The 23056-nt window shown below is 40.3% G+C and overlaps 2 protein-coding genes and 1 long non-coding RNA gene across 3 annotated transcripts in view; 1 reads left to right on the top strand and 2 right to left on the bottom strand.

Annotated features, from left to right (window-relative positions):
- Positions 1 to 6935: 6935 nt before the first annotated feature.
- Positions 6936 to 9945, bottom strand: LOC148117370 (uncharacterized). The gene is made up of 2 exons (XR_015736986.1): positions 9541 to 9945; positions 6936 to 7228 (listed from the first exon to the last, which is right to left on the bottom strand). It is a non-coding gene; the product is annotated as an uncharacterized LOC148117370 (long non-coding RNA).
- Positions 9946 to 10022: 77 nt separating this feature from the next.
- On the top strand, positions 10023 to 10136 carry LOC125389465 (dolichyl-diphosphooligosaccharide--protein glycosyltransferase subunit 4-like). The gene has a single exon (XM_085684718.2). It carries the CDS (start codon positions 10023 to 10025, stop codon positions 10134 to 10136), a length of 114 nt encoding a protein of 37 aa, XP_085540844.1.
- LOC125389466 (uncharacterized) overlaps positions 10041 to 23056 on the bottom strand; it is a 29269-nt gene continuing 16253 nt past the window's right edge. The window contains exons 9-12 of the mRNA XM_087902902.1: positions 17367 to 17498; positions 15911 to 16066; positions 13945 to 14032; positions 10041 to 10175 (exon numbers count right to left, since the gene is read on the bottom strand). Of these exons, the coding sequence (XP_087759028.1) occupies positions 16058 to 16066; positions 17367 to 17498 (141 nt within the window). The 3' untranslated portion in view covers positions 10041 to 10175; positions 13945 to 14032; positions 15911 to 16057. The remainder of the gene's footprint in view (positions 10176 to 13944; positions 14033 to 15910; positions 16067 to 17366; positions 17499 to 23056) is intronic.

Raw genomic sequence — 23056 nt, 5'->3', positions numbered from 1 at the left:
GAGATTATTTTTAAAAGCTTATATCCACACAAAAATCTGTACACAAATGTTGTAACAACTATCTGTAAGTGCTCTACAGATTGCTTCACTAGGCGAGTGACTTTTCAAGCTCTGGTAGATCCGCACCATGAACGGCTGCTTAGAACTGTTTTCACATGCCACTACACCATCTCCTGGTTCCAGTTATAGAACTTCCTTGTTTTGTTTGATTTTTTTGAGACAGGGTTTCAATGTGTAGTCCTGGCTGTCCTGGAACTCCCTATTAGACCAGGTTAGCCATGGACTCACAAGTACCTGTGCCTCCCAAGTGCTGGGATTAAAGGTGTGAGCAACCACAGCACATAAAAATGTTCCCCATTTTTAAATTGACTTTTATAACTTTTTAAAATATTTTTAAAGATTTAATACTTTATTATGTATACAGTGTTCTGCCTTCACGTATGCTTACAAACCAGAAGAGGGCACCATTATCTCATTACAAATGGCTGTGAGCCACCATGTCATTGCTGGGAATTGAACTCAGGACCTTTGGAAGAACAGTCAGTGCTCTTAACTGCTGAGCCATCTCTCCAGCCCTAAATTTTGTAACTGTTTTTTTAATCAGCCATCAAATTTGTGCTTTGACAGTATGTGAATTTCAAACATGTACATTTTTCATACTGACTACTCTAACTGCCACCCTTTCCCATCTCCCAAATCAATGCTGTCTGCCCCATATCTTCCCTACAAATTTTTTTCACATTCATGTTTATTTGGTTTGTTTTGTACTCTACTGAGTGCAACCGGAGCCACCTGTATGGGTAGGAAGCTATGTGTTAGAGCCTGGTGGTCTCACCAGTGGGTATACAACTCAAAACAAGGACTGTTCCTCTCTCCAAACTCAGTCAATAGCCAATAGTTCAGCACTAAGGGGGAGAGGCCGGTGAACCCCTCCTTCGTCTATGGCTGACTGCTGATGAGGCCAGTATAATGTAAGCTAAATTCAGGCAATTACAGTTCTTCTAAATTCATCTTGCAATGGTTATATTGAATCTAGAGGACGGAATTTTGCAGCCCTTCACCTTATCTTCCAACTCCAAGTTCCTGCCTCCTCATCTGCAGTATTTTTCTGAGACTTAGACAACAAAGGAAGCCCTTCTCCACATCCACATCAGCACTTGCTCTCATGGGTATTCCTAATGATAACCATTCTAACTAGTGAAATGGAATCTTAAAATTGCTTTAATCTGTATTTCTCTGAGGGCTAGGAGGTGGAGTAGTTTGTGTGTGTGTGCTTCCTAGTCATCAGTAGTGTTAAACTGTAGTTCTACAGATCATTTTTAATTGGATTGTTGGCTTTCTTGGTGTATAGTTTTTACCAGGAGAGGTGATCTTCCTCAGAAAAGAACACACAAATGTGTTGTCCAGTGCCATATAGTCAGCCCTGTAAACATAAATGCAAGTAACATTATATGGATTAGACAACCTATATTTAATAATATATATGTATTAGAATAACCAATTGCGCTCTTCCCTGGGGAAGACCATTTCTTCTGCCCTTAGCATTCCTTGGCTGCCTGTAGTTGTTCCTGTAGGGCTGTTGGCTCCTGGACGGTCCCTTACCCACATTAGCATGCCAAGTGTTGATGTCCTTGTTCAGCACATGTTGAGGCTGTCATGTTGGTAAAACTTCATGTATGTAGTGTCTGACATTCTTAGAAGATATAATCTCATAGCAAACTCCATGATCCTCTAGCTTCTACACTGTCCACACCCTCTTCCACAATAATCCTTGAGCCTTTTGTGCAGAACTGTAGATACATCTACTGGAACAGGGTTCCATAATTCTGCACCCTGATTGGTGGTGGGTTTTTGTAATGGTCTTTGTTGGAAAGAGAAGTTTCCAAAGAAGCGAGGACTACACTCATCTGATAGTATATGGACAAATATTTAGAACCTTGTTAGGGATTATGCTGATTTAGTAACGTGACAATTGTATGTTCTCCAAGATCCTTGACTTTACTAGTTCTGGGTAACTGGCTAGATGTCTAGTACCAGGCACGATTCCCTCTTGTTATGCAGGTCATAAGTCCAATCAGAGAGCTGTTGGTTACCATCAAGGGTATGTGTGCCACTACTGCACCGTTAGGGTTATTGCACCATCCTGGTTGCTGTGGTTCACAGGCTTCAGAGCTGAGTAAGACTGTAGGTTGCTGTCCTCCTTTGGAAGCTTGCACGGCACTTTCTGGTGCCTTGAAAGCTAGTGCTTAGGAAGGGGGCTTTCAGGTCAGTTCTAGTTTAGGGGCCTGTGAACTCTATGTCCAAAGTACATGGTGTTTTCAGAAATAGGGACTTACCTTACCCGGTTTTTTTTTGGGGGGGGGGGCACAACTAAGGGCAATAGCTATAGTCTGTAATGTTTTGAGAGTCCCTTGGACAGCCCTGACTAAAAACTCAAGAGGGCTTTTTATGTTTGGTGTTGAAGTAATGTCAGCCTAGATGGGAAATTTTCATTTAAAATATTTACGTATATTTATACACTGACTTATGTATTTTTAGGTAAATAGTTAAGAGTATAATTTCTTATGACTTTTTCAGATATCCTTACTGCTCCTTATTCTCTTCCTTGCTTTTTCTGTATTACTATCCCCCCTCCTCCCGAATTAGAGGCGTCATTTTCCCATTTCCCCCATCAGATCACTTGTACCCGGCTATTCACCTCTTTATTGCTCCTCTACCCACATCCCCTCAGCACAGCAAGGGTCCGTTTTTACCTTCCTTGTTTCTGCAGTTAGTGCTGGATATGCACTCACATCTGAAGATATGGAAGTAGGAGCCCCTGATGAAAAAGAGCATGTAATGTTTGTCTTTCCTACCTGGGTTTTATCTGCTCTTGATAGGGGTAATACTGGCTTCATAAACTGCTTGCCAATTTTTCCTTTTCTGGTTTATGGAATAATCTGAATTTTATTTGAGTATGTAACATGCATCTAGGAATTCACTCATTTCTTTTAGATTTTTCAATTTAACAGAATATAGATTCTTAAGGTATGTTCCTATGATGTTCTTAATTTCATTTGGATCTGTTGTAATGTCTCCCTTCTGTCTCGAATTTTATTAGTTTGGTTTTGGTTAATTTGGTTAAATGTACGTCAATCTTATTAATTTTTTTCGAAGAACCAACTCTTCATTTCATCGATTCTTTGTAGTTTTTCATTTCTAGTTCATTAAATTTCTTTCCTGCTCTTAATTATGTCTCCCCATCTACCATTGGGATTTGGATTGTTGTTCTTTTTCCAAAGCCTTAAGGTACATAATTAAGTTAGTGATTTGAGGTCCTGCAAATTATTATATTTTTTAATATTTTAAAACTTAAGCTTTATTATCAGAAATTGCAACTAAAAAAAAAACCCCATACACTAAAATTAGTAAGAACCAAAGATTATCCAACTCCATAAACTCCTCTACAGTTAGAGCAGCCATTTGAAAAGTGGGCTGAGGCGCTTCACACTGACTTTATGCTTTCGCTATTGTAGAACCAGAGAGCCATTGCTCAGCCCTCAGGCTTTTATGAGACCAGAGTGCACCTTGTGGTCAGGACTCCACTCCAATGGCTTTAGAGGTGAGTTCAGGGCCTGGGCTTTGGTTCCAGTGTGCCTAGCATCCTCTAAGAGACAAGCATTGGTTCCTGTAATCTCTGGGGTTGTTAAAGGGTGGGATTCTGATTTCTACCATTCCAGTGGTCACTGCAAGATCTGGAGTTTATATTGGTGTAATTCCAGAGGCTACTTCGGGTCTGTGGCTCTAACCATAGCCCCAGATAGTAGACAAATTTCTGGGTCTGAAATTTGGTATCCTGTCTCCAGCAGGTTCATATAATCCAAAGAGTGATCAAGATTTTGGTCTTGTTGGCACATAGCCAAGATGAGATCATTTCAGCAACCCATTCAATAATCATCACCAAGTTTCACTAGTCCCCTTAACTGAACTTCATCCAGATATTCCTCTAGGCAGAAAACAAAATATCCTAATAGGCTTGGAAGAAGAGGAAAGTAAAAAAAAAAAACCCACTTCAACAGACGCATAAAACACAATAAAGCAACATAAAAAATGACACAACCACTACCTATGGCCTGTGATCAACTGAGCAACTCCCCTACAAGGGAATCCTAAATTATAGAGATAGCTGAACTGAGAAATTAGTCTTACTGTTCAAAAGAAGTAATGATCATAACGAAGAATAAACAAACACATACATGAACTAAGGATATCTAGCCAAGACCCTGACACGGAAGTCTCCAAAGTAAATTTACCCATTAGTAAATTGGAGATAAAAGTACAAAATATGGAAGAAAATTTTAGAAATGATATTGAAAACTGAAAATAAAACAGAAATAACCTTTTCCTGTCCAATTTGTTTTTGTCATGGCTTTATCACAAAAGATTAATGTCTATCCAATACCTCCTGGATTTTAAACTTTCACTGAATAATCAGTTATTTGGATTTTTTTTTTTTTGGCTTGTGAGCTGGGAGGTGTTTATGTTTTGTTACCATTTTATTTATTCTTTATGGCTTTCACATTATGAATCGTGATGTCATTCATCTCCCCATCCTTTCATATCCACCCTCTTCTGCCCAACCCAAATAAAATAAAGTAAGATAAAATTTAAAAGAAAAAGAGGGCTGGACAGATGGCTGAACAGTTAAGAGCAGTGGCTGATCTTCCAGAGGTCCTGAGTTCAATTCCCAGCAACCACATGGTGGCTCACAAGCATCCATGAGATCTAGTGCCCTCTTCTAGCCTGTAGGCAGACAGGCAGGCAGAACACTATATACATAATAAATAAAATCTGAAGAAAAAAAATAAAAGGAAAAATCTCGCCGTGGAAGCTGTAGTGTGACACAGTGAGTCACATAGTATATTCTTTGGTCCATGTATCTTTACTTGCAGTGGGTCACTGGTCTGGTTTGAGACCTCTGGTTGCTGCTACATCATCAATACTGAGCGCCCACTGGGACTCCTCTTAGATATCCTGCCCTTGCTCTGTCATGCAGATCCTGCAGCTTTGGATCTGCAAGACAGGCCCCTTCAAATGCTCCAGCAGATTATACACAAATGAGGTGGAGGTGGAGGTTGGGGTGGGCCAACTCATAGCCCTGCTTCTGGGCCTGGTGGTTGCAGGGTTGGCCAGCCTGCCAGCTCTACCCCATCCCCACCACCAAGGTGATCTCTCCAGCAATGTGACGGGCTAGTTCATCCTATGAGCAAGGGGCAGGGGCAGATTCTCCTGCTTTCATGCCCTCCCTCAGGCTTGGCTCTCCCACACCTACATCAAGAGGGCCAGCTCTGTGTTGCCCAGGCGATGCATAGGGCCCTCTTTCTCGAGTGTTGCTAACTTTCCTACTTTTATGATGTAAAGGCCAACTCTCCCCATAGGCAGTGGGGGGAAGGTAGCATCTCTCCCTTGTCCACACCACTTTATAGCAGATGAAGGGTGGGACCAGATCGCCCACACTCACATTTTCAGAGCAGCTCCCCCTCAACAGGGTCAGGCTTGTAACTGATTGCTACACTCACTCTACCTTGTGTCTTCAAAGATCTGATTATCTTTTATGTGATCCATTCTGCTGTTGACACTTTTCCACTGAGCTTTTTAGTAGACTTTAAGTTCACTTGTTATTTTGTTTCAGTAGCTTATTTTTTAATTTTGATCGTTTGTTTTGGTGTTGCTATCTTTACTAAATTTAATTTCCATATATTTATATATCCTCATTGTTTGTTTAGCTGTTGTTTTTGTTAGTGTGGACATCTATCATTTTATTCCTGTTTTCTTTAAGTTCATTTATGTAGCTATTTATGCCCTCTCTGAATGCTTTGAAATTGTTGAACATGCTTATAATTGCCTTTTGGAATTCTGTGTCTTGAATTTCTTCTACTTATTCTCTTTAGGGTATATTACTAAGAGATTGGTGATTTGGAGGATGACGAGACACTGAGTTCATCTGGATTTGTGCTGTAACCTGGGCATTCAAATTTACAATGTTAGTTAGGCTTTCGCATGGGGTTTTAACCCACCAGATCAGAATCCTAAAGTAGGACTGTTAGCTTAGAGGACCCTTGAGATGGCAGAACAGATGGGTCTTTGGTGGGGACAAGGTGTCATATATAGTATGAGTGGAGTGGTTATGGATCAAGTGACCAGAGGCCAATGGCTGAAGAGTTGAGATGGGAGGGTCACTTACTGGGGTCAGGGCTTGGTGACTACATGGGGTGACTGTGGTGCATAGATGCCAAGGTCAGCGTAGGTCAGGATGGAGTCACTTTCCCAGTCTAAGCCAGAGCAACCTTGTGAAATGGTTATGGTGCATTGAAGTGGAGGCAGAACAGGTCAGGGGGCAGGGAAGGTGGGTAGTTTTTTTTTCAGGGCCCACACGGAAAAGGAGGCTGTGGAATAGTTGTGACATGAGCAACCAGAGGTAGATTGTGCTGGGTTTAGGCCAGGGGGAATATGCTGGGGCAGATGTAGGATATGGGACCAGAGGCAGTAATTTAACTTTTTTGATAATACAAAATTAAAGAGATGTACCAGAGATTTATGGTTCTCAAATGCTAGGGAAATGCATGGAGGATAAGGAGGCAGAGGTGGTATGTATGGCTATGAAAGAACATTCAAGGAATCTGCAGTGATAAACACTCAAGTTTCTTGACTATGACGGCCATGGATTCACAAACCTACACATGTGATGAAATTATATAGAATTAAACTCATACACATGCAAAAATGAACAAAACTCGCACACATGTGTGACTGCACATATAAATAACTAGGAAAGAAACATGGATTAGATTAATAAATTATATTAATGTCCATTTTCTGCTTGTGATACTGTTTTGGAAGATGTCATTAGGGAAAACAAGGTAAAGAATACATAACTACATACGAATACACAACTGTTTCAAAGTTAAACTTTTTATTAAAACTTTAAAAACTATAAGAAATTATGTATAACATAAAAGTTGAAGAGTCTTAAATCTAGACATATAGAATTCCTTAGAAAAAAAAGTATATATTCAACTACATAAAATAATTTAAATGGCAGAAATATCTAAATTAAAAGGTTTATTTAGCCATACCATGGAATATTTTGTGGCTACTCAAGACTAAGCACGGGCTAGGGAGGTGGCTCAGTCAGTAGTAGAGTGCTTGCTTGCTGGCAGATGTGAGACTCTGAGCTTGATCCCAAGCTCTGGAAAGAAAGAAAGGACTTAACTCAGTTAACTTGAAGGAACTGCCCAGACAGCAAATCAAGCTGCAAATACAAGCCAGGTTACAACAAGGGTTCCTGAAATTTCCTGAAATCAGGAGCAAGAGTAGCTAAACGTCTGTAAAGTTTTCATTTGAGTAGCAGACCAGATAAAAGCTTCAAGTGAAGGTCTGGCTTGTAACGGTTTGAGCAACACATGCCCATATTTCCATTTCCTAGAAAAGGAGCTTCAGGTAGTAAGAAAACTTCACTGAGACACACAGTTTCGCTGGTGTTGAATTCCTATGATATACCTAGTATGTTACTGATTTGTCTCAGCTTAAGAGGAAGGATGTACTTTCTTTCAGTTTAAGTTCATGGTCACTTAGTTCCACTGTTTTGTGTCTATGGTGGCATAATACATCATGGCAGAGTATGTGGCAGAGGAGGCTTGACCATTCAAGCAGCTGGGATGCAAAGAGAAAGAGTCCGAAATCTCCAAATGTCCTTAAAGCCCATACCCCTAATAACCTAACTTCCTTCCATTAGGTTCCATTCCCTGAAAGTTCAGGTATCTCCCATCAGTGCTAAAGACTGTGCACCAGATCTTTTATCATGTGTGTCTGCATAGAAACTTTATGATTTAATTAGCACCTAGGGAAATCTAAGTGGATGTGTGAGTCTGGGATGTCTTCTCTCCTTCATGTATAAAATGGGAATTAACACCAGCATCTATGTCACAGAAGTGTTAAGAATAGGGAAAAGATAAGTTTTTTTAAATTAATTTAAAAAAAAGAATTAAATAGGTTAATGCATGTCATTAGATTTTTGCCTGGTTTAACGTGTTAATGAAAGGCTGTCACCTATTGTCACTATTTCCTTTCAAACTTAAGTATTTTAAACTTTAATTTTATTTTGTGTGCATGTAAGTATGTCACAAGTATAGATGCCCTCAGAATCCAGAAGAGGGTACTGGATGGTTATGAGCCCCCTAACCCGAGTGTTTAGAACTGAACTAAGTACTTGGCAAGAGCAGCACCAACCACTGAGAATTCCAGACTCTAAAGAATATTTAAGATCATTTTCCTTAAATCAACTCAGCTGTCCTTTCCCTAGTGCACTGTCTTACAAAGAACCGTGGCTGTAAACCACACCATGGACACCTTGAGTAAGGAGGCTAACACCCTACAGGATGGTCACTTCCTTCAGTCGTGGTTGCCTTTCTATCTCCTGCTTTAAGAATTGCTTTTGTGGATTTACAACGAGTACCATAACAGGATGGAAATGTCTCCTAGGAATCTATCCCCAGCTTTCTGACTGAACATGGTGGTGCACTCTTGTGATCCTAGCGTTTGAGTGACTGAGGCAGGAAAGATTTGCAAATTCCAGACTAGTTTGTACTACATAGTAACTTCCAGGTCAGCCTGGGCTACAGAGTAAGAACTATCAAAAGAAATCAAACAAGGGAAATAAACAGTCTAACAAACAAAGAAGCCATAAACTTCTTAAACACAGAGGGAATTGATGGTTGCAGAGAACCCAGCATAAATTAAGCCTATAGCTTTAAAAAATTTCCCTTTATTCCTGATCCTTGGGCAAGGATAACTCCACCCTCTGAGAAGTATTATGAGATGAACAGGGTGCTTCTAGGGATATCACAGGACAAAGTTTCTGTATTGCATGTCTGATTCTCCTCCACGATTCAAAATGTCTTGAAACTGGGATGATTTCTCGCCTTTTGGCCTTGTTAAGCCTTGGTGGCACCTATGGCTCTCTTGGGCTTGGTGCCTTGGCTCCTCCTACTCTGTGTCTGACAAATCACTGAGCAGCCTATGCCTTCTCGACCCTCTTTGAATTCCTGAAATGCTAGGAATTACAGACCCTTGAGTCTCACTTATCTGCCTCACTCATGAGAACTTTGGCATCATCTATTCCTTCAACTTTTGCACTCCGTGCAAAAATTTTAAGGGCTGTGCCCACCTTTGCAGTCAGATCTGCCCAAATATCCCTTAGATATCAGTACAAATAGCAGCTTCCCGCCTGATATTTTACAGGACATTTGCAACATTCTGCCAGCGATACAACAGATGGAAGGAGTGAAAGTATTACCCTTTCACTCTTTCGCTCTCCCCCTCCCAATAAATCTCTTGCACTAACTGCTGCATGTGGCATGTTTGCTTAGTGGTATACCTTGGTAAGGTCCCTCCAAGGTACTAACTTCACACTAGGATCCTAACCGCCTCTTCCACCTACAACAAAGGTACTTTCTCACTCACTGGCAGCTTCGCAATATGGTCTCTGGCAGGGCTACTCACCTCTGACCACGACACAGGATGTGAGGCTTCATTTCTCAAGCACAGTTCTCTCCTTGTCTTCTGACTTTTCTCGAAAGTCCTGGTACCAGGCTACTGTGTCTCTTTCGGGCTCAGAGCCCTTGGCCCCTGTTCTTGTGTGAGGACATATGCAACAGCCTCTGATCCCCTCTGAATTTCTGAGATGCTCTGTAAACCAGTTTGAACCCAAACTCACAGAGATCCTCCTGCCTCTGCCTCCTGAGTACTGGGATTAAAGACCTGTATGACCACTGCCCAGCTTGGCTTCCTTTCTCTTGAAGCGGTGAAATAAACATGAAGTTGGGTAAACTGAGGGAGGGGGATCTAGGAGGAGTTGGGAAAGAAGAAAAACATGATCAAAATATATTGGATAAAAAATTTTAACTATCCTACCTTGAGCTTGTACAGTGAACAGTAGCATCGGAGCCGAGTGGTAGAATCGGAGCCGAGTGGAGCTGGTCAGGATGGTCACGGATGTGCAGGTCGCTATCTTCGCCAATATGCCGGGCATGACGTTTTTCCTGCTTGTGGTTCTCTATTACTATGTGGCTGTCAACAATCCCAAGAAGCAGCAATGAAAGTAGTGTTTTCTCCGCCCCAGGGTTCCAGGACATAGTCTGAGGCAAGAAGGAGAGTGTGAGGGGCCTTCACACTTCACTGTACCCCACCTACCCATCATAGCATACAAAGCAACTACACCTGGATTTTTCCAAACAAATTTTATTTCCTCAAAGCCTTCCTTAACCCTATGGAACATGAAGCTGCCACTGAACAGGGCCCAGTATAGGGGTTGCTTTCTTTTCTATTCCCTCCCCCAATATATATATATATAGTGGTTAAAAGAAAATGACCCAAAAAATAAGACCTAGAAATATAGCTCATTGCTCAACAGTAGCCAATTTGCCTACCATGTGCAAGGCTCTGTGTTCAAGCTCTACTACTAGAAAACTTTTTAATTAAAAATAGAAAATAAGGAAAGGGATACAATAAAAAGTATCCCTTCTAACTTAATCTCCCATTTCCTTTGCTCCTACTTACCCACTCACACAAAGTTAACCAGTTTCTGTAAATCTAAAGTACAAATGCTTATGTTCAAGAATATACAACATGGGGTCTGGAGAGATGGCTTAGTGGTTAAGAGCATTGCCTGCTCTTCCAAAGGTCCTGAGTTCAATTCCCAGCAACCACATGGTGGCTCACAACCATCTGTTATGAGTTCTGGTCTGCAGGTATACACACAGAAAGAATATTGTATACATAATAAATAAATAAATATTTTTAAAAATATATAACATTCAACATACACTTTAACAAACACTTCCTGTTCACTTAAAGGTATATAAAACAAACATTTCCTCATTCACAATTTATTTAATGGGTGCTTTGATGAACATTTGAGTTTTGCTATTAAAAACAATGCTGTAGTGAATGACTTGGTATACATGTTTTTCTCAAATATATACAAACACTGGTATATTTTTGGATATATTTTTGGAAGTAAACTACTGGGTTACAACCTATTTGCAGTCAAAATTTCAAACTGCTTTTATTGCCTTCATTAAGACATACCAAATTATACTATTACACTTAACAGATTCCCTCTCAGAGCCCTGATGACAATACTTTTTCAAATGTTTTGTCACTAAAATCAGTAAAATAATAGTTAAATGTCTTTTAGGTTTTTACTTTTGGATTTTCAGTTCGTAATAGCCATTGGCAAACATGCTTTGATGCTTCCTCCCCCAGCTTCTGGCTAAAATATTTAAGAATACCCAGAAAAGGGGAAGGCTTGTGCCAACTCTGCAAAGTAAAAATGACAAGGACTTCAGTGCCAGAATGTGTGAAACATTTTCATTAACTCTAAGATAAAGCACATGCTCATATGCATGCAGGTTCTCGTTCTCTCTCTCACCCCTGCCCCCCATCTCCCTCCTATATTTTTCCCTCAGGACATTCTCAATGATTCTATATAGTATTGCAAGACATATTTGACAAGTGAAAAAGCCATGGCTCAGAAAGCTGAAATTATCTGCTCATCTACAGACAGATCTTATCCTAAGAGTCAGAGCTAGGGGCTAGAATGATGGCTCAGAGGTTAAGCACACTTGCTACGCTTAAAGACCTGGGTTCAGTTCAGCACCTACATGGCAGCCCATATCCATCTGTACCTCCAGGTCCAGGGTATCCAGCACCCTTTCCTGGCCTCCTTGGGCATGTGCATAGGCACTCAAAAACATAAAATAAATACATCCTATTCTTTAAAAAAAAAAAGTGGAAGAACTGAGGTTCAAACATAGGTCTGCATACTACAAAGTGACACTCTTTTCAATAACACACATTTAATCCCTTTCTGTTTTTACTCTTGGTACAGGGACACAATGTTTACAATCAGAAAAATTATCACTCCCTCAGATTGAGTACTGACTTCTGAGAAAGTTCAAAATGCTTTTCTTTCGTCTACTCCTTCATAGCTACAGTATTTTCCCCTATATCCATAGAAAACTAGATCATTTGGAAAATTCTAGTGTATGTGTAAAATGGTGAAAAAATGGAGAAGTGAAAAGAGGGGTGCATTTGGTGGTCACTGGAGAAGATAATGCACAAGTTGGGTTAATATCAAGCCTTTAGTAGTCAGGGATTGGCCAAGGGTTTTCATTAGAACAGCTCAAATGGTGTAGAGACTGTTAGTCCTTCAAGGTGGAGAAACTGAAGCCTGAAGAAGTTAACTTACTTGCTCAAGTCAGCAAAATCCTAGGTGGAACTTGGCTATTTCTGGGAAGAATTATCTGCTCACAGACTGAATGAAAAGACTGTGGCATGGCTGCTCATTTGCAGTTTATATCAATGGCTGTGCCTTTCCTTATGCCATTGTTTCAAATTGCAAATCATTTCCTTCTGTGACTTCAGAGACTCCCAGATCACTAGAGAAGAATTTGAAATTTGGAGGGAGTCCAGAACACCTAAGACTAGAAGTGAAAACAAAACTTGTTTGCTTAAGATATGGTACTAGGTAGACCTGGTGGTGGCGGTGCATGGCTTTAATCCCAGCACTCGGGAGGCGAGGCAGGCAGATCTCTGTGAGTTCGAGGCCAGCTTGGTTTACAGAGCAACTTCCAGGTTAGGCTCCAAAGCTACAGACAAATTTTGTCTCAAACCGCCCCCACAAAACAAAACAAAACAAACATGATACTAGGATGCAGTTTCCATGTGCTTTCATCCTGCTTCAGTTCTTCAATCCTTCCCACCTGTTCACCAGTTCATGAAGTCTCTTCCCTGCCATAGCTGCAGATCTAAATAAAGTCTGATAGAAACCTGACACAATCTGAAAACAAGGAAACTTCAAAAAGATGCTACTTTTGAGACTTTCTTTTAAGTTCCTTTGGGTTTCTGCCATCTCTTGGTTTAAGAGTTGAGGAAAGCCACCCATGATTTCCAGAGTCTATGTCAAGGAAGTGAGTTGGAGACTTCCAGGTAAATGGTAGGCTAGAAGCTGCCTTCATGTAAGCCTGCGAAGGAGAGAATCAGAATAAGAGAACCCAGACACTATCTAAACAGAAGAGCTTTGGTAATCCACAAAGGAAAGGAAAGGAAACCTGTACTGTACAGAGAGGCAACAAAGTCCTAGAAATTAAGTTGAACATGGCTCTTAGGGGAGGGGAGGAGAGGGAAGCTAAAGCACTTGCTTCCTCTCTCAGTAGGAGTGGAAACTGAATAGGCTGCTCAACAAGAAGATTCCCAAATAAAACCGGAAGATTTACCAGTAGATGTACAAACCACAATACAAACACAAGTAAAATAAAGCAAGGCCACATGACTCCCCCAGAAAGATAATTCCTCAACTACAGAGGGGCTAATAAGTAAAATGCTGGATAAAAACTTCCAAAGTTTCCTGATAAGAATGATCAATGACCTCAAAGAGGAAACAAACAAGCAGATGAATTCAGTGAAGGAAGTGGAAAGTGAAGATACAAGGAAACACTGAGGAAAACGTCACCAAAATTGATATTAGGAACCTGGAAAAAAAAACAATGGGAATACGGAGAAAAGTTCAGCAAGGAAATTGAAATTTCTATGGCATGTGTTCATACACACAAGTACCACACACACACACACACACAAATAATTAAGTATCATTTTAAAAAGCTATTAAGGGAACCATGTGTTGGTACACGCCTGCAATCCCAGAATCTCAGAAGTAGACATGATAGGATCAGAAACTCCAAGTCATCACTACTATGTATCTTCAGCTACACAGTAAAATTCAAGGTCAGGATGGACTACATAAAACACTGTCTCAAAGTAAGCAAGCAAGCAAGCAAACAAACAAACAAACAAAACAACTTCTTAAATAAGCAAAAAAGCTACAAGGGAAAAACATGAACTCACCTACAAAGCAGAACCATCAGAATAACATGAGACTATCGGCTCAACAACCCTAAATGCCAGGAAAGTGTGGAATGACACATTGCAAGTCCTGAAAATGACCATAAAACAAAAGTGTTATCTCCAGGAAAACTGTCTTTCAGAATTGATTGAGCAATAGACATTTCAAGCACAAACTGAGGCAGTTCATGACCATCAAGTCAGCACTGTAGGCGATATTTAAAGGAGTACCATATAGAGAGGACAGTCTCAACAATAAGAGAACAGAAAAATAAATTTCATGAGGGGAACACATGAAAACAGGAATAGGAAGGAAATTATCATGTCCAACTCAGTAAACCAGACAGTCCTCAATAGTAACAGAAGAGATAGTAAAGAACAACCAATATCAATCAACAAGGAAAACAACCAGCAAAATACAGGAATTGGTAAACGTCTCTCTCGGCAATAACCACATAGGTAAATGACCTTGACTTACCAATAAAAGGACAAAGGTCAAGTAAAAGGATTAAAAATCTAGATTCAGCTATTTGTTGTCTCCAAGAAACACACATCACCCATAGTCATATACAGATGGAAAATCAGAGGGAAAAAACAATTCATCATGAACAGAAACTGAAAAGAGGCTAGTAAAGTTGTCCTGACACCTCACAAAAAGACTTCAAGCAAAAATTATTCGAAGAGTTAAAGCAGGCCACTGGGTATGAAAAAGGGAAAATAAAAAGCTATAACAATTATAAATATTTATGAACCAAAAGCTGGGGCTTCAAATTCCATAAGACAAAGACGAATAGTCATTAAAAAAAAAAATCACCCAAGTCCTGATCCAATCATATTGGGTGATTTCACTATATCCCACTTTCTTCTTTAAATAGGACACCCAAACAAAAAACAACAAACCAGAGTTAAGCTACAGCACAGACCAGATATAAACAGAACATTTCACCTAAAAGGGAAAGAGCAGATTCTTCTAAGCAGCCCACAGAACATTCTCTAAAATAGACTACATTCTATGCTACAAACCAATCCCTTACCAAATATAAAAGAAATAAAAAAACTTTCTGAATATCATCAGACCTCCGTAAACTAGAGATCAACAAGGAAAAACCACAGAAACCACACAAACATATAGAGATTGGACACATTAATGAACATCCAATGGGTTATTGAAAAAAAACAGGGAGGAAATAAAAAGTTCCCGGAATCAAATAAACACTAAATTATAACTTACCAAACCTTTGTATGACCCTGGGAAGACGATTTTACCTTGCTAAATCTGTTTTCTTCAACTGCTTCAAGGTCAAACATCCTATAACCCATGAAGGTTTAACATTATTGTTAATTGTGTTGCTCAGGGTGACAGTGGTTTATGCAGAGGAATGAATAGGCTAAGTGTGACCTTCTTCCAGAGACATAATTTTTTCCAATTCAATATAAATGTTCAAAAAGCATACTCAGCTAGCAGAGCTGCGGGGAGTCAGCCTGATAAGACTGCATGGGTGGGAATCCAGAATCCAGCTCCTAACCAAGCAGAGTATCACATTAAGGGAAATGGACACATGAGAGTGCACACGCAAGGTGAAAAGGTATCAGGACAATGACAAAGACAATGAGAGAACTGTGAACACACAAGGAAGAGCAGAAGAGACCAGAGATGACAAGCAAGAGAAGCTCTTCCTGAAAATCTGGGTCCTGTTCCCAGCTGTCTGAAGAAATCTAAAAGAGAGGAATGCTCAATCAACAGATATCACAGAGGATGCAGACTGAGGCTGATGGTCAAATTACAAGTAAAATGTTTTAGAGAAATTTTCAAAATGAAACCAGTCTTATATAGAATAAGCTGAATATAAAACTATAAACCTGTTGCATGAGTTCTAATGTTTTAATAATAAAAAAACTAAGAGCCAGATATTGGGGTAAATGCTGAAAGGTCAGAGAGACAAAGGAGCAAGCCACAGCCAACTCTTACCTTGCTAAGCCTTCAGCTGAAAAAGGGCTCAGCTCCTGTCTCCTCCTGCCTTATATTTGTCTCTCCATCCAGCCATATCACTTCCTGTCTCTGTACAGAACTCCAGACTTCTGTGGTTAACTAGTCGCTAGCTCTGCCTTCTGATCTTCAGTCAAGCTTCATGAGAGTACAAACAAATATCACCACATAAACCAGAAGATAAAAATCAGTACTCAAGTTGGAGGATGTTCTGCTGTGTGCTGTGTGACTTTAAGGGCGAAAAGCAACTGAAATTATGGAGAGTGAGTCGGGTGACACTGAGTGCTGCCAACAGTGAGATGCTTAGGTGTGTGTAGGAATCTCACTGAATATCTCAATAAATACTCCTGGGAATTTAGGAGGACAGCGCTAGAAATCCTAAAGTAATTTAAGGGGGTACATTAAGAGAGATACTTCATATTTATGGATCCTTCCAAAATTTCAATGATAGAAACTTCTATGGCTCCTACGTAAAGTGCTCTCCAAACCACACTAAAGAAAAAGACCTAAATAACTGTGTCTCCTTGGAGTTCAGCATCAGAATAAAATAGTAGCTCTTCAGACCACCTGTATAATCCTTTAATAAGAAACATGTGTCCCAGGTTTGTACTTGAGCATCTTAGTGTAAAGGGCCATTGAGTCCTTAGTCAGTATGTAAAACCTACGTGTGGTCTTCCTACTTTAGACGAATAGACTGCCAGACTGCAGACTGGGAGGCCCAGGGCTATTAAGCTGTTCTATAGAAGAGGACTGGGTTTTGCCCATGGTTGCCTCAGTTTAGCTCTAGACCAGTGGTTCTCAACCTGTGAGTCATGACCTCTTTGGGGGGGTGTCAAATGGCCCCTTCACAGGGATTGCATATCAGATATTTACATGATTCATAACAGTAGCAAAATTACAGTTATGAAGTAGGATGAACATTATTTTATGACTGGGGGCCACCACAACATGAAGAACCATATTAAAGACTTGCAGCATTAGGAAAGTTAAGAACCACTGTTCTAGACAGAACAGAGACTTCCACAGAGATTATCCTGAGACTTCACTTCTATGCCTGGAGATGCAGGAAGCTGAGTTAGCCCTTTCCTTCAAATGGTTGCAATATAGAAAAGACAAACTTGCCTGGCCGAGAAAATGTTTGGTATTACCTCATCTTGTAACTCTTGAAACTCTTTTAGGATACAGTGCCCAAATGCACTTTCACTGAATTACAGGCTTATGCTAATTTTGACTGCTATTATGAACTATTATATACTAGATGACATGCAAAAACAGCCAAAGTAATGAATCAGGAAGCAAGCAGCTATGTGTCCCAATTACTTCATGAATGGGTGTCAGATATAAGCTGATCACTGTCTGTCTACCACTGGCTGATAATCAGGCTTGTCCTCAAGGCTGATTATCAAGGATACAATAACAGGAAGTAAACATCGCTCACTGTGCTGGAGCCTTGGAAGTCGGAAATCACAGTGGCAGCACAGCTGGGATCTGATGAGTATTTTCTTCCAAGCCACAAACTGTTAACATCTGTATATGCAGATGGTAGGAGAGCTGGCTCTCTGGCTTCATGCTGTAAGGGAGATAATCCAATTCGCAAGGGTGACACATTCATGACTATTTTCTTAATATTTATATTTTCTTAACTATTAACTATTTTCTTAATACCCATAACTAAATACCATCACATTAGGGGTTAGAAACAAGGCCACACTGAGATGCTGTTTCTGAGTCACTTGGAAAATCTTCATCTGCTTAAAAACTTGTTTTTTTGATAACAGGGTGGTTATTTGGAATGCTACAAAGATGTCTATTAGTATAGCATGGGAAAAATGACTCAAAGTAAAGGCAGAATTTCGGTTGCCTAAAAAAACTACAAGTCCATGGGCCATATATTTCAGAATAGAAGAAACACTGCATAGAGGCTGGGTGAGGATCAGTAGAGAAAGTGCTTGCTGTACAAGTGTGAGGACCTGAGATGCGAGTTCCTGGAACTCACACAAAGCCTAGTACAAGAACTTGCATCTGAAATCTCAGTGCTCCTATAGCAAAGTAGGAGGAAGAGACTCTCCAGGGCTCAAGAGCCAGCTGACTTGGTGTACACAGCAGCAATGTGTATAGATGACACCTACGGATCCCCACATACGCACGCCCACACACAAACGAGCACATGTATCACTCACACACCCACAGGAAAGAAAAAGGGAATAAATAATGAAGTGGGGAGTGATGGAGAAAAACACTTAATTTTGACCACGGGCACATATAGGTGTTAAGTTATTTTGGCCCGACAAACCTCTCCGCCGACACAATAATCCAAATCAGACCAAATCAGAAAAATACCCAGATTTAATGGTGCCAGCTCTCCCAAGTGGCCCTCCAGGAAAACATGGAGCAGGGAAAGGTAGAATGAGCACGTGTTTGTTCTGGGAGAGGGAGTTTAAACAGGCTGTGGGAGTGGTCTTGACCCTCTCTAGAGAGGGGCTGCCATTTGTTGGGTTTTCCCAGAGGTGGAGTCTGGACTGTGGCAACTCCCAGGGGAGGGGAGGCTTGAAATGGACCTTTTCCACCCAATGATCCAAAATGGATGCCAGAGTTGAGGTAAAGCTCCACTCAAACGTTTCAAACTCTTTGGGTAAGGATGTTAGGGACTGAGGTGACATTTCCAACCAAATAATAGGCACATGCATCGCATGTATGTATACAAGTATGTATATTTTTTAAACATTTTTTAACTTATTTATTAAGCATAGTGTTCTGTCTGCATGTATCCCTGCAGGTTAGAGGAAGGCACCAGATCCTATTATACATGGTTGTGAACCACCATGTGGGTGCTGGGAATTGAACTCAGGACCTCTGGAAGAACAGTCAGTGTTCTTAACCTCTGAGCCATCTCTCCAGCCCCACACACAAGTATATTCACACGCAGAGAGAAACAGTGCTAAAGTTGACAGCCATTAACAAGGTTTATTTTGGGGTTAAGCCGATTAAACCTCTCGGGGGTTCAGAAAGATTCACTATGGCAGGTGAAAACTAGCAATTGGATCTGAGGGTAAACGGAATAAATCAACTCAGGTACATTCCCACTACATGTTCTTTATTCCTTTGCAAGAAAAAGCAGCAAGAAGAAGAATAATAAGGGGTGATCTCCATAAGGTTTCTAGTTATTACAGATATCATTGAAAAATTCCATAGGCAAAGACAATGATAATATGCATATCAAAATCACAAAAAGGGCAGGTAGACAAGAAGCCAGAGAGAGAGAGAGAGAGAGAGAGAGAGAGAGAGAGAGAGAGAGAGAGAGAGAGAGAGAGAGAAGCTCCTCTTCAGGGGCAGGAGAAAGACGGTGGGCAGTGATGGCGCACGCCTTTAATCCCAGCACTTGGGAGGCAGAGGCAGGTGGATCTCCGAGTTTGAGGTCAGTCTGGTCTACAAGAGCTAGTTACAGGACAGGCTCTAAAGCTACAGAGAAATTCTGTCTCTAAAAACAAAAAGACAAAAAAAAAAACAAAAACAAACAAAGAGCAGGTAGAACCTGGAAAAGCAGCACACAGGAAATAGCCAGAATCCAAGAGGAAATACCTGACATTCCAAATCATTAGATGAAGTTACTAACAGTCCCTGAACCCACACCCACACCCAGACCTGTCTATCTAGAAAGGGTGGGGCCTGCTATCTTCCTGCACAGTGGTTGTCTTCTATAGACATTTCTGGGCAACCTGTTAGCAGATAATTTTGTGGAATAAGCTTTAAAGTTGACTGTTAGAACAGTGAATGTTACTGCCCTAAGGCCTCATGGTGTTGAGGAATGGAACAAGGTCACTCAGTTGCTCCTGCAGACCTTACACTGCTGTTTTGGGAATAAATCCCATTTTAGAAAATCATGGCCTCACAAGGTTTTTTACAGATATGACAGCAGCTTTTCCAAAAGACAAGTGCTCCCACACCTCTGTAAAACAGGTTATTCCATGTGGACGTGTACGCATACACTTCCCATGGATTGGTCTATAGGTCTGTCAGCTGTACATTTACTGTATATAGTCTTGTGGCCTCCAACAAGCCATCCAAACACAAAATAAGAATCTAGCAACTGTGTAAAGCAAAGGACACGGTCAACAAAACAAAACGACAGCCTACAGAATGGGAAAAGATCTTCACTAACCCTACATGAGACAGAGGTCTGATCTCCAAAATATACAAAGAACTTAAGAAATTGGACACCAAAAGATCACATAATCCAATAAAAAAAAAAAATGGAGTACAGACCTAAACAGAAAACTCTCAACAGAGGGATCTAAAATGGCTGAAAGACACTTAAGGAAATGTTCAACATCCTTAGTCATCAGAGAAACGCAAATCAAAACAACTCTGAGATTCAATCTTACACCAAGATCAAAAACACTGATGACAACTTATGCTGGAGAGGTTATGGGGAAAAGGGAACAAACACTCCTACATTGCAGGTGGAAATGCAAGCTGGTACAACCCCTTTGGATGTCAGTGTGGTGGCTTCTCAGAAAATTAGGAAACAACCTTCCTCAAAACCCAGTAATACCACTTTTGGGTATATATCCAAAGGATGCCCAATTGTGTCACAAGGACATGTGCTCAACTATGTTCATAGCAGCTTTGTTTGTCATAGCCAGAACCTGGAAACAACCTAAATGCCCCTCGACCAAATAATGGATAAGGAAAATGTGGTACATTTACACAATATTACACAGAAGAAAAAAATAATCACAGCTTGAATTTTGCAGGCAAATGGATGGACCTAGAAAACATCATTTTGAGTGAGGTAACCCAGACACAGAAAAACAATTATCACATGTACTCACAGGTGGTTTTTAAACATAAAGCAAAGAAAGCCAGCCTACAAACCACAATCCCAGAGAACTTAGACAACAATACAGACACTAAGAGAGACTTACATATATCTAATTTACACAGGAAGTAGAAAGTAAAAAAAGACAAGATCTCCTTAGTAAATTGGGAGCATGGAGACCTTGGGGGAGGATTAAAGCGGGGGAGGGGGAGAGGCAGGGAAGGGGAGCAGAGAAAAATGTAGAGCGCTCAATAAATATCAATAAACAATGTATTAAAAATGCAAAAAAGTATCTAACAACTGGCTAGGTGTGGTACTGCACACCTTTAATACTAGTACTCAGGAGGTGGAGGCAAGCGGATCTCAAAATCAAGGCCAATGTTGTCTACAGAGTGAGTACCAGAACAGCCAGGGCTTCACAGATAGACTCTACTCTCAAGAAAAGAAAGGGGGGGGGGGGGGAAATCAAGCCGTCATGTCTCACAATGACTTTAATAATGATAATTAATTAATTACCAGTGCTTGATAATCAGTCTTGTCCTCATAGTAAATCTCAAGCATAAAATGCAGGTAATAAAGAGATGAAAAGGTTGATACGCAGTCTGTTGTATAAAACTGTCTATACCCATATTTGATTACAGGTGGTCAGGAACATTTCCTAGGCAATTAGCAAAAAGGTGAAGGGAAAAGAAACAATTTATAGGAAAGATAACTTCTTGGGGCTGGAGAGATGGCTCAGAGGTTAAGAGCATTGCCTGCTCTTCCCAAGGTCCTAAGTTTAATTCCCAGGAACCACATGGTGGCTCACAACCATCTGTAATGAGGTCTGGTGCGCTCTTCTAGCCTGCAGGCATACATGTAGAAAGAATATTATATATACAATAAATAAAAAAATAAATAACTTCTTTGTTCCTATTATGTAGTTCTGGGGTTTTCCTGGCACCACCTCCTATATCACCATAGGAACAATGGTATTACAGACAAATAAATGCTACCATGCCAGGTTTTACAAGGTTGTGGAGATTTGAAATTGGTTCTTCATACTGGCATGACAAGTACTTTAAACACTGAGCCATATCTGCAGCCTGTGATTTGATATATACATACACAAAGTGAAATGCTTCAATTAAAATAATGAACACATCCATCACCAAACAGATTTATTACTGAGACCATAAAAAATTACTTCACAAACCTAAAATAGACAATATCTTATTAAGTCACCAAGATGAACATTAGGTCACCCAAACTGTCTCCTCTTGTTCTAAGTGAAGCTTGCATCTTTTGACCAACATGTCCTCATGTTTATCACCTATCCCCCACCCCACCCTCTGGTAACTATCCAAATATTCACACAATTGTGAGAGTCTACATATAAGTTATCTAAAACAATAGTCGTTTTTCTGTACTCAGCTTACTTCATTTAGCGTAATGTCCTCCAGGTTCATTCACTTCACTTCTACTGTAAGACTACGTAGTATTCCAGTGATGGAATTTCTGCATTCACAAATGTGTGTAAAAACACGTACAGAATAAACACAGGGTATGCTAACTTAAGAAAGCCACCATAAGTTGCCATCAATAGTAAGATAAAACGGTTTTACAAGGCTCATGAGTTACTGGCGGTTGACAGTTTCTGGGAAAAGTAGAGTAAGATTTCTTCAGGGAAATGATCCCCTGTAGGTTAACCACAATCTCATGGATGGCTGCCACCAATGTGTATTTTATGAGCACTAATTTTAGACTTTGGTTTTACACTTAAAAAACAAAAACAAAAACCAAAAAAAAAACAGGACATGAAGATAATCTGGGAGGAGTTGGAGACAAGGAGTGGAGCTAGATACAACTAAAATACATTGTATACATGTATGAATCTCAAAAGTAAGTTTAAATGGAAACACTGTGAAAGGTTTGGAAACACTGTGAAAGGTTAGCCAGAGTGAAATGGGGTTCAGTACTGTAAGGGCTTATTAGCTAACAACTGGCCTTTTCCCCTGTGTGACATCAGAAGCCAGTGTATTCCTGCAATGTCTTGTGCAGAACAAGAAATGCATCAATTTGAAATATGTGGCTTTAAAATATTTTAGATGAAGAATTGAAGTCCCAAACAAGGACTTCTGATAAATGACCTGAACAGAACGCATGTATAAGGTTTTAGACATCGGCTCCCAGATGGCCAGAGATGTGGACTTAAGCTTGATAGTTAAACAGATGTAAAAAAGGAAATGTGATCCCCCGAAAGACTCAGGGCATCGCTTAAATCAGATCCAGCTAACTGCTCAAAAGGAACAACCGCCCTTTTCCCTGAC

Source organism: Myodes glareolus, chromosome X (assembly GCF_982192425.1).
Source record: "Myodes glareolus chromosome X, mMyoGla1.1, whole genome shotgun sequence".
NCBI lineage: Eukaryota > Metazoa > Chordata > Mammalia > Rodentia > Cricetidae > Myodes > Myodes glareolus.
The sequence above is the reverse complement of the archived record's forward strand: the minus strand, read 5'-3'. Positions and strand labels throughout refer to the sequence as shown.

What these genes read in the sequence shown, in the direction of transcription:
- LOC125389465 (XM_085684718.2), top strand. Translation starts at nt 10,023, where the DNA reads ATGGTCACGGATGTGCAGGTCGCTATCTTCGCCAATATGCCGGGCATG.